General features: G+C 36.3%; 1 protein-coding gene across 1 annotated transcript; it reads right to left on the bottom strand.

Moving 5' to 3' along the window:
• Positions 1-544: 544 nt before the first annotated feature.
• LOC122834481 lies at positions 545-12,234 on the bottom strand. Its single transcript, XM_044122963.1, has 18 exons — positions 11,529-12,234; positions 11,278-11,440; positions 10,983-11,175; positions 10,631-10,726; positions 10,421-10,510; positions 9,770-9,841; positions 9,509-9,598; positions 7,952-8,023; positions 7,691-7,780; positions 7,041-7,112; positions 6,780-6,869; positions 6,136-6,207; positions 5,449-5,554; positions 5,010-5,071; positions 2,862-4,929; positions 2,433-2,624; positions 2,297-2,344; positions 545-1,564 (listed from the first exon to the last, which is right to left on the bottom strand). The coding sequence occupies exons 1-18, from the start codon at positions 11,632-11,634 to the stop codon at positions 1,320-1,322; spliced, it is 3,927 nt and encodes a 1,308-aa protein (XP_043978898.1). The 5' UTR covers positions 11,635-12,234; the 3' UTR covers positions 545-1,319.
• Positions 12,235-12,292: the final 58 nt, after the last annotated feature.

Below are 12,292 nucleotides of genomic sequence, written 5' to 3'. Positions count from 1 at the left end.
TTCTTCACCTGACTGAGAAATAAAACTGGTTAAAAAAAGGAGATTATTCAGAATGGAGGCAACATTTTATTAGTTAATTGCTAATAATAAAACAAGAAGTTTTATCTCATTGTAGACATTTTCTTGTTACAAGTTATGAAATTACGCTAATCTGACAGATTGAGTTTTAAAACAGAGATTCATGTTTTCATGTTTTCCTTTCTGTCAACTTGGTTCTTTTAGATTCTTTAAAGGTTTTGCTGTTTTACTGTGGAAATATTTCAGCTTTAATGAGATAAAAATCTCATTCTAACAACTTTTCTATCTCTTTCAAATGAGAAAACTTTGAGAATAATTCCAGGAATATATGATTTAGATTTTCTGAGCTGTGATTTCAGGACCAGCAGGAAGAAGCAGGAAACCTGCAAAGTGTCTCTGAAGCCAGCAGTTTATCTGGAGGAGGGCCAGCCGGCTCCGCGCTCCGCACATTATCCGTCCTGCAGCTGCCGCCGTGCAGGGCTAATACACACACACACACACACACACACACACACACACACACACACACACACACACACACCTATACAGGTATATAGGGTATAGCCTGCCTTTTTCGCCAAACAGGCCCGAAGGTGGTTTAGATGGACTACCCTTTCCCAAGCAGCTAGAGCAATGGGAGGTAGTTTAAAACACTGCAAAAAATCTGAAAAAAATTTAGCGCCCTTTAGACTTCAGATAGCAGCTACACAGCCTTTTTTACAGCAATCTGACATCATGGTGGCTTATTAGGACATCAGCAAAAGGTGGTTTATGAGAACAAAACAAAGTATTGTGAGGACTTTAAAGGGACAATTACGTCATTTTTAAAAACCTGCTGATTAGCATAAATACACAACCTGACAGCACAAAGCATTAACAGAACATATTTTATTAGGCAAATATGACCAAATAATTCAATTATTTTTCTTTAAAAAAATAAAAGTATGCCTGAAATTGAAATTACCAAAACAAAAAAGTCCAATTTAAGTGATTCAACAAAACATACAGAGAAGTAAAATAAGGGATTTAGGGTACAGAATGTTGCCATGTATTATGAGTATAAAAAAATAAGTAAAAGAATGTTAAATTAAAATTCTGCCATCTTTTCCAATCATTTTTATGCTGGACAATAGAAAAATGCCTCAGCATTAGAAAAACATTTTTCTGCCTATCAACACAACTACATTTAAACAGCCTTTAAGTCATGGGACTTTACAGATAATATTATTTGATAGGCAATGAAAAAAATTGTTTTAGTAGCATGAGAACACTTTTGAACAAGTAATTGCTTCACATAAAATCTAGAGCCTTTTCTTTTGTGCCTGCCTCTTAGCAGTTATTCCACGGTTTCTCACAAAGTCCCTGATGTTTTGTGCTGTTCTTTGAGCCAGCACAGGACCTTCCACCAACTTGCAATGATTGCACTCACTTTTAGTGGCAAGTTTTCCTTTACCTATGTGAGCTTTAAAATGCCTCATAACAGCAGAAATCTCAGCACTTGACCATGGTTTTTTTGGTTGTCTTCTGGGTGCAACAGAGGAGGTCTCTGAAGGAAAAACAGTAAAGAGAAAATTATTAAAACAGTTTATTAAAACAAAATATTTAAAACATACTACCTTTACACAAGTTGACAACCTGCAGCGAAATGAAACCAGACAATGTAAAGAAATTAATATGCAATAGCATCATGATAGCTATCAATGAAAAAGGCTCTCAAAATTTGTAGTAACCTTAACATTCTACTAGATAGGGAGCATAGAGGGTTTATAAGCTGTGTATAGAGAGCATTATTAGTGGCCAGTTGTATCATGATGGCTGCTGGCCAAGCATGTTTGTTAGTTTCTCTACTAATCAACTAACTGAGAAAGTGGACAAAAATTTGGAATACAATGCTTCAAATATGTGAAATTACTGGAAATTGAGTGGAGAAGAAGGACAATGAGAAATGTCCAAGCATAAATAAAAGCAATCTCCCAAATGGAGGCATGTGGACAAAAATAAGTTGCTTCAGTTTAATTTTATTTCAAGCTCGTGCTCAATAAAGAGCTTATTTATTGTCGAACTCCGTGTTTTCCTGTCTTTGTTATGGCTCAAAGAGCCGGTCATAACACTCTTCACTAGGTTGGCACATGTCTCAAGCAAATGGCATATAGTTTGAGGACATCTAGACCCCATGGCCTTAAGCATGAATTAGTTAATATGATCAGCACAGTAGATATATGCTTTAACTAAATGTAGCTAGGATCAAAACACAAACTCATAAGGAAACATGACTTGCCTTCAACAGAAGGAACAATTTCCTCTGCTGCCGATGACACTGCTCCCACTAAGACAAATAACAAAAGTTTAAAAAACAAAAACAAAAAAAAACAGGTAGACAAAAGGTTATAGCATCTTTAGATCAAGTAACATACACAAATCATCCATATTCTTGCTTTGGTCAGGTTCCACAGATTCCTCAGGTTCCACAGGTTCCTCAGGTTCCACAGGTTCCACAGGTTCAACAGGTTCAACAGGTTCCTCAGGTTCCTCAGGTTCCTCAGAATCACAGTCATCCAAATCACTTAAATCTTCTTTTTCTTCATCCTCACTTAGTTCTATTTCATCTGAAAGGCATTATTAGAATACAACTGACTGAATGCCATACATAAAATGATATCTAAGCACTACCAGAATGAGGCTTAAAACACATTTTGTATTTAGTAGTATTTTCTAACAGAGAATCACTAGTGTTTTTCCAATAATAATCATTTATTTAAATCCATCAGTTTTACAAATGTTGGTGATGTCAGACAAGTCCTACTAATGGAAATAAGATCACGGAAAAAAAAATCAGCAATAACCTTCAATTTCGATGTCATCAAGGGATTTTCCTTGCAGGGTAGATACGTGTCCTTTCTCCATGGACAAAAGGAGCTTAGAAATCTTTGCCAGTTGTGTTGTTGGCACAGGTAAGCGATAAAATTCCCTGTGGACACGAATATCATGTCCCAGGAAGTCAGCCACCTGGTCAATTTCATTATTTTTGAGGTTAAGGACTTGTGACAATGTGGCAACATGCTTCCTGAGTTGTGTGGACCTGAGGAACTCTGGATGCTTCGCCCCACATTGGCTTCCATAAACACGCAAACAGTCTTGGCCTCTGTAGTGACTTTGAGATCTTGGTCGAGCAAAAAGAAAGATGTTTGTGGAGCAAACACCACATTGCTCTCTTTTGCTGACCAGCAGAGTCAGAGCATCCACCACATCAGGAGAAAGGAGAACTGCAACTTTTCGACCTCTTTTCCCAATTATTTCAACACGACTAAAGTAGCTACAGAGCTTTTTTTCAACCTTGGACAATCCAGCAGCAACATCTTCATGGAGCTTTGAGTCATCTCTCTGCTGGAAACCTCTGAGATGCATCTTTGAGACTTCTCCAGCTCGTCTTCGATTGAACACAATGACCTGTGCAAGAGTAACTTTTGCAAGTTTGGCATAATTCTGGGGGCTGACCTCATCTTTCAAGATAGAAAATGCATTTTCTCCAGATTCCTTAAGATACCTATGAAGACTCTGAACATCTTCTGTGAATGGTAAGGTTAATGGCTTATTATATTTGGCATGACTCAGAGTGTTCAAGGCAGTATGTGACACTAACTCAGACCACTTGGATGTATACAGCTTTTTGAAAGTGTCTGTTGACTTAATCAGTTCTTCATCTTCTGCCATGAGCGCTCGGCAATGGATAATGTCACTGATTTTCTGAAGTGTATGTCCCAGTTTTAGTGCAAGACTTGGTGTTTGGTATGAATGCTTTTCTTCATCAAAACCACAGACAATCTTTACTGCCTGGACAACTCTTTGGAAGTTAGCAGGTTTCACAGCTTCCTCCAAGTTATGTACAGAGAATTCAGACCGTAGACATATTAACAGACGTCCAATTTCACGGAGCTTCTGTCGGATGTACTCGTACTTGGTAGGGTCTTGTCCATGTCTGTTGTAGAGAGACTGGGCCAACTGAATAATGGTCAGGTCATTTCTCACAACTGTGGCTACATCATCCTGCTTCATGGGACCAAGGAGCTTCCAAACCCCACTTGAAATCTCCTGACAGAATGCAGACTCTTGAGCCATAGCAAAACCCAGTACTTTGGTTCTCCCATGTCTTTGGTTCAAATCTTCATTTTCTGGCTTACAGGGGCATCTTTGGACATGTCTCCACAGTTCCTTTCGAATGTACATCCCTTGGCAGTACATACAATGTATAAACGTTCCAATCTTTCCTTTCGGCTTTCTCTTAACTTTCAACGATCCATTCCCACTTTGTAAAACCTCACAGTTATGTTTGAAGTTCCCCTTGTTTCTCATTTTTTCTAGAAGAACCTTGCGCTCTTTTGAGTCTTCCGGAAGGGAAAAGGCATAAGCAATTTCAGCATGTGTCTTGTGGGTTTTTAAATGGCGTGAAATTTTGCTCTGTGGCCTACCACACACAAAGCAGTAGTTCTTGGCACTCATAATATGCTGTGAGGATTCCTGTTTGTGAGGCTCCTTTTGACATTTTGGTTTATCATTTGAGTCTTTGGTAGACTTGGCTGGGCTGAATGTTTCGAATGTGCCATCACCCATATCATCTGTGTGAAAAGGAGGCCAGTAATTTGATGTGCAAGGCTCAACCACGGAACTTGAGTCTGGCAAAAATGAAGTGAGATCGGGTATTGTTGGGTTTCTTTGAATTTGTCCAACTTTAGACTTGATGGGCTGAAGGGGAATGCTAACGTCTGAGTCTTCATCAGTTTCTGCAGATTCTGAATTTGGTATGTAGTCAATATCAGATGCATGGTCCTCATCTGACATTTCACATTGTTTGGAAGGTGACGTGTTGTTATCTGATAAGGAGTCAGGTATCGAATACTTAAAAAGTTCTTTTCCCTGAAATTGTGGGAAATAGAGTTTAGGTTATAATGGAGATTTAGAAGGCAAAGCTGAAAAGAACGTATGTGGCTATTCACCTGAGATCCGTCATCCTTTGTAATTTTTTTAAGGCAGTATGAATGCCAGATTTTTGAACAACCTGTGAAAAAATTTAAATGTAAAAAACCCACAAAAGACAAACAAAATCCAAAATCTCAAATAAACCACTACACCTTACTTTAAGATCAGATGGAAAAGTTATATGTGGATTAACAATTTTTTTTTCGAAAGTGCAAAATTGAACTTTCTCGATAAAATTTTATGTTCTGTTTTAAATAAAGATCAAGGGTAAAAGCTTTAAGGTACTTTGAAAACTTCCACTGCTTTGAAAGTCACTATGATGACATAAATTTCATTGTATTGAAATCTATATGCTCAATTCTGAAACTGTAATTTGTTCATGGTGGACAGTTCAACAAAGACATACATCCTATTAAAATTAATTAATTCATGGTACAAATTAATAAAATATCTTACCTTTGCACTGGTAACCAACCCACTTGAATGAAGAACAAGGTCCAAAACACTGAGTACACTTCTCCAAAGAGGATACTGTTGTGCACATCAGGTGATGTTTTTGACACTACAAAGAACACATTAAACACATTTAAACACACACACACACACATATATATATATATTGTATTTTTGATATAAATTAACTCAGATGAAGTAGCTTTTCAATGAATAAGCAATTTCCCCTTGGGGATCAACAAGTATATTCTACTCTTTATTGGATAATGAATGAGAAAAATATTTAAAGAGGGTTAAAGTCATAAAAACAACTTTTCCTGCAAATTGTTAAATTGTTGAATTAAAAATATTGCATGATCAAGATGTAGATAAATTACAAGGGAAGACAAAATTTATATATATTTAACTTTGACAACATTTAAAAATGTTCCCTGATATTATACTCTGTGGCACCAAGTCAACATTTACCAGAAGTCAAACCAATATTCTCAACCTCACTAGAACCAACCCACATGTTTTTATCAATTCAATAACGCAAACTTCCCATACACTATATGATCAACTTATTCACAGAGATACTCTCACTTAAATGTTTGCATTCTATGAGAGCCAACACCCATGGAAGGAAACTAGTTTTAAATCCAGCCAAAAACGTTTGGTACATTCAAAATGAAAACCCAAACTCTCTACCTGTTCTGTGTTGCCAGCTGTAGAAGTTGTAGGAGTACAGTAAGGTCTTTGGGACATTTCTTCTTTCAATTCCTGTGAAAAAGAAGAAAGATTAATTGTTTTATCCCCACAAAAGATTTTCTGATGTAGCAAACAAAATAATTTGGTGGTTAACCCATGTGTTTTGAATTTTGGAAACAGTCTGCAAGACAAACGCTAAGAAACAAGATGACTATTAGAGTTTTACCAGCACTGACCAAATTGAAGTCTGATTCTAATAGATTGAAATGAACAAAACAAAATATATTTTTTGTAACCTAAAAGAAATTTCAATATTAAATTTCCCTATATATTCTCTGATGCCAAGTTAACATTTATCAGAGATCATACTAATATTCATAAGGTCACAAGAATCAAAACATATATTTTTATCAATTCAATAACGCAAGGTCCTCATATACAATATGGTCCTCCTATATCACATTGGTGCAGGTGACCATGAAATACACACACTGAGCTTACAAACTGAAAACCATGACATGAGACTGTCCTGACAAACCAATGTCCAGATAAACCACATGGCATTCAGGTCCACACACAGACACACTGAAGTTGAACAGGTTGGCTGACTAACATCATTTAGCTGCACCTTAAAAATAAAATACCTCTGAAGTGATGGGCAGTGAATCCAGGACTGGATCTGTCTCATTTGAGACATTGGTTGTCATCTCATCCTGGTCATTTTCAGCTCTGATCTGAAACAGAAAATAAATACAAGTCAACACCATACTGCCCTTAACTAATTCAAAGAGATATCTTCACTTAAATGTTTGCATTCTATGACAGCCAACACCCATGGAAGGAAACTAGTTTTAAATCCAGCCAAAATGTTTGGTAAATTCAAAATGAAAACCCAAACTCTGTACCTGTTCTGTGTTGCCAGCTGTGGAAGTTGTATGAATACAGTCAGGACTTTGGGACCTTTCTTCTTCCAATTCCTGTGAAAAAGAAGAAAGATTGATTGTTTTATCCCCACAGAAGATTTTCTGATGTAGCAAACAAAGTAATTTGGTGGTTAACCCAAGTGTTTTGAATTCTGGAAACAGTCTGCAAGACAAACGCCATGAAACAAGATGACTATTAAGTTTCACCAGCACTGACCAAATTGAAGTCTGATTCTGTTAGATTAAAATCACCAAACGTAATATATTTTCTGTAACCTAAATGAAATTTCAATATTAAATTTCCCTATATATTCTCTGATGCCAAGTTAACATTTATCAGAGATCATACTAATATTCATAAGGTCACCAGATCCAAAACATATGTTTTTATCAATTCAATAACGCAAGGTCCCCATATACAATATGGTCCTCCTATATCACATTGGTGCATGTGACCATGAAACACACACATACACACACTGAGCTTACAAACTGAAAACCATGACATGAGACCGTCCTTACAAACCAATGTCCAGATAAACCACATGGCATTCAGGTCCACACACAGACACACTGAAGTTGAACAAATTGGCTGACTGACATAATTTAGCTGCACCTTAAAAATAAAATACCTCTGAAGTGATGGGCAGTGAATCCAGGACTGGATCTGTCTTGTTTGGGACATTGGTTGTCATTTGATCCTGGTCATTTTCAGCTCTGATCTGAAACAGAAAATAAATACAAGTCAACAACATACTTCCCTTGACTAATTCCCAGAGATATCTTCACTTAAATGTTTGCATTCTATGACAGCCAACACCCGTGGAAGGAAACTAGTTTTAAATCCAGCCAAAATGTTTGGTAAATTCAAAATGAAAACCCAAACTCTCTACCTTTTCTGTGTTGCCAGCTGTAGAAGTTGTATGAGTACAGTCAGGACTTTGGAACATTTCTTCTTCCAATTCCTGTGAAAAAGAAGAAAGATTAATTGTTTTATCACCACAAAGGATTTTCTGATGTAGCAAACAAAATAACTTGGTGGTTAACCCAAGTGTTTTGAATTCTGGAAACAGTCTGCAAGACAAACACTAAGAAACAAGATGACTATTAGAGTTTTACCAGCACTGACCAAATTGAAATCTGATTCTGATAGATTAAAATCACCAAAACAAAATATATTTTCTGTAACCTCAAGGAAATTTCAATATTTACTCTCCCAATATATTCCTTGATGTCACGTTTAAATTTATCAGGGGTCATACTAATATTCATAAGATCACAAGAACCAAAACATATATTTTTATCAATTCAATAACGCAAGGTCCTCATATACAATATGGTCCTCCTCTATCACATTGGTGCTGGTGACCATGAAACACACACATACACACACTGAGCTTACAAACTGAAAACCATGACATGAGACTGTCCTGACAAACCAATGTCCAGATAAACCACATGGCATTCAGGTCCACACACAGACACACTGAAGTTGAACAGGTTGGCTGACTGACATAATTTAGCTGCACCTTAAAAATAAAATACCTCTGAAGTGATGGGCAGTGAATCCAGTACTGGATCTGTCTCATTATAGACATTGGTTGTCATCTCATCCTGGTCATTTTCAGCTCTGATCTGAAACAGAAAATAAATACAAGTCAACACCATACTACCCTTAACTAATTCACAGAGATATCTTCACTTAAATGTTTGCATTCTATGACAGCCAACACTCATGGAAGGAAATTAGTTTTAAATCCAGCCAAAATGTTTGGTAAATTCAAAATGAAAACCCAAACCTGTTCTGTGTTGCCAGCTGTGGAAGTTGTATGAATACAGTCAGGACTTTGGGACCTTTCTTCTTCCAATTCCTGTGAAAAAGAAGAAAGATTGATTGTTTTATCCCCACAGAAGATTTTCTGATGTAGCAAACAAAGTAATTTGGTGGTTAACCCAAGTGTTTTGAATTCTGGAAACAGTCTGCAAGACAAACGCCACGAAACAAGATGACTATTAGAGTTTCACCAGCACTGACCAAATTGAAGTCTAATTCTGTTAGATTAAAATCACCAAACGTAATATATTTTCTGTAACCTAAATGAAATTTCAATATTAAATTTCCCTATATATTCTCTGATGCCAAGTTAACATTTATCAGAGATCATACTAATATTCATAAGGTCACAAGAACAAAAACATATGTTTTTATCAATTCAATTACGCAAGGTCCCCATATACAATATGGTCCTCCTATATCACATTGCTGCAGGTGACCATGAAACACACACATACACACACTGAGCTTACAAACTGAAAACCATGACATGAGACCGTCCTTACAAACCAATGTCCAGATAAACCACATGGCATTCAGGTCCACACACAGACACACTGAAGTTGAACAAATTGGCTGACTGACATCATTTAGCTGCACCTTAAAAATAAAATACCTCTGAAGTGATGGGCAGTGAATCCAGGACTGGATCTGTCTTGTTTGGGACATTGGTTGTCATCTGATCCTGGTCATTTTCAGCTCTGATCTGAAACAGAAAATAAATACAAGTCAACAACATACTTCCCTTGACTAATTCACAGAGATATCTTCACTTAAATGTTTGCATTCTATGACAGCCAACACCCGTGGAAGGAAACTAGTTTTAAATCCAGCCAAAATGTTTGGTAAATTCAAAATGAAAACCCAAACTCTCTACCTTTTCTGTGTTGCCAGCTGTAGAAGTTGTATGAGTACAGTCAGGACTTTGGGACCTTTCTTCTTCCAATTCCTGTGAAAAAGAAGAAAGATTGATTGCTTTATTCCTACGGAAGATTTTCTGATGTAGCAAACAAAGTATTTTGGTGGTTAACCCAAGTGTTTTGAATTCTGGAAACAGTCTGCAAGACAAACGCCACGAAACAAGATGACTATTAGAGTTTTACCAGTACTGACCAAATTGAAGTCTGATTCTGTTAGATTAAAATCACCAAACGTAATATATTTTCTGTAACCTAAATGAAATTTCAATATTTAATTTCCCTATATATTCTGTGATGCCAAGTTAACATTTATGAGAGTTCAAACCAATATTTATAAGGTCACAAGAATCAAAACATATATTTTTATCAATTCAATAACGCAAGGTCCTCATATACAATATGGTCCTCCTATATCACATTGGTGCAGGTGACCATGAAACACACACATACACACACTGAGCTTACAAACTGAAAACCATGACATGAGACTGTCCTGACAAACCAATGTCCAGATAAACCACATGGCATTCAGGTCCACACACAGACACACTGAAGTTGAACAGGTTGGCTGACTGACATCATTTAGCTGCACCTTAAAAATAAAATACCTCTGAATTGATGGGGAGTGAATCCAGTACTGGATCTGTCTCATTTGGGACATTGGTTGACATCTGATCCTGGTCATTTTTAGCTCTGATCTGAAACAGAAAATAAATACAAGTCAACACCATACTGCCCTTGACTAATTCACAGAGATACTCTCACTTATATTCAGATTTTGTCTTATTAAAACTTTCAATAATATCATTTGCCCACACCTGGTCTTTGCTTGATACCATTCCATAGTATGAAACCAACTGTGATGTGGATGGCACCTCAACATCTTGCCCAGTTGAAGACATCCCACTTGAGTTCTGTTGAATTTAAATAATAAAAATATAAGGTAGATGTTACAATGTTTTGAGAATACATAAAATACTACTGTAAATACTATGATACTGTAATTATTTGTTATACATTTGTGGGCAACTGGTTAATTTGCCCAGTAATGACTTGTACAGTCAGCCATCTATTGTTGTGAAAAGAATGGTAAAAGAAGGTTCAGGTTGTAAATCTTCATTATTAGTGCATTTCTTAAATAAACATTGTCAATTTTTATTTTTTTAGTACCTTGAGTCGCCATGGCCAGTCTGAGTCCCCATAATTGTATGTAATCTCTTCTCCCTGATTGATATCTCGAGTTGCAAATAAACACAAATGTGGCTTCTGTTGCACGGTCAGATACTTCATTTTGGCATTCGGACTGATATTGTCATCATTTACAAGCCTTCCAAGAGAGCAATCTTCTTTTGCTGCATCAACACTGCAAATACATAACATTTAACTTTACATATTAAAATATTCATTTATATATAATATAGATGCCATTTAGTTCTAATTAGACTTCTGATACAAACATACTCACCACCAGAGTTTTCCATTAAAGTAGAATTCAAACAAGAACACTTTAAGCTTGTCATGGTAAACTTTCTGTCTCCTCTCACATTCCTCTTTACTGATCAGTTCACCTTGATACTCACACAGAAAGTCCCCTTTCTGAAAAGAGGTTGTGGCAAAGATACCACGACCTAAAGAAGAAAGCAAAATAATAGTAGAAATGTGTAAATGTACAAAAGCTTGATTGTAATTAAAACCACTCCAAAAAAATTCCCATACCTTTAAAGGCATTGATGTACTTGACATCAAGTCCCACTTTGTCTGTTTTGGTATCAATATAATATTTGGCATCTTCCTTTGGATTTATTCGTCTTCGCCTCTGCATGTTTTACTGGCATGTATGAAAAGTTAATACAGTCAAAGAAGGAATTACAAGCCTCTTTGTAACTCCTACAAGCTTTAAAGCTAAAAATTTAATTATAAATATGGAAACATGTTTTGCATGCAAGACACAGCTCAGATAAAACACCAACACTATAATTTATTTAATCACTGATTTTAAAAAGTGCATTACCATCTACAAATAGTTCATACAATGATCAGTGTTCAATATATTGATGTTCAGCCAGTAGTACAGCCTTACAAGAACATTTGAGCCATACTTTAAGGAAAAAGGGTAGTTTGTTGCACAAATGACTTTTGTTAGATAAGTCCTATTGATCTTTAATTAAACAGTTTTAATCAGTCTTCCAGGGACAGTCTCCTCCAACTTTTAGATGCATCTCTGCTTCAACACACCTAAGTCAAATAATGAGGTCAGAAATCTGGAGAATTTGACTGTATTTGAGGAGGTTATTCAGCTAATTGATTCAGGTACAAATGCACATTTAAAAGTTGAAGGACATCGATATTTGCCTAAATTTGAGGACTCTTGGTTTACACTTTCAGCATTTAAGTCATGTAAGTGATTACAGTACACAGCTTTAAAGTCATTGGTGCACCAGTCCTATTGCAGCCAATTATTAAAACTTTCAACCTTTGGT

This window comes from Gambusia affinis, linkage group LG07 (assembly GCF_019740435.1).
Source record: "Gambusia affinis linkage group LG07, SWU_Gaff_1.0, whole genome shotgun sequence".
In the NCBI taxonomy this organism is placed as follows: domain Eukaryota; kingdom Metazoa; phylum Chordata; class Actinopteri; order Cyprinodontiformes; family Poeciliidae; genus Gambusia; species Gambusia affinis.
Note: the sequence above shows the minus strand (reverse complement) of the source record. Positions and strands in the feature narration are given on the sequence as shown.

Bases quoted from the DNA above. Each gene is read 5' to 3' on its own strand.
- LOC122834481 (XM_044122963.1), bottom strand. From the start codon at position 11,634: ATGCAGAGGCGAAGACGAATAAATCCAAAGGAAGATGCCAAATATTAT. The intron at 5,555-6,135 runs GTAGAGAGTTTG...TGTTCTTTGTAG, and splicing joins CAGCTGGCAACACAGAACAG to TGTCAAAAACATCACCTGAT. The intron at 2,345-2,432 runs GTATGTTACTTG...TATTTGTCTTAG, and splicing joins CAAGAATATGGATGATTTGT to TGGGAGCAGTGTCATCGGCA.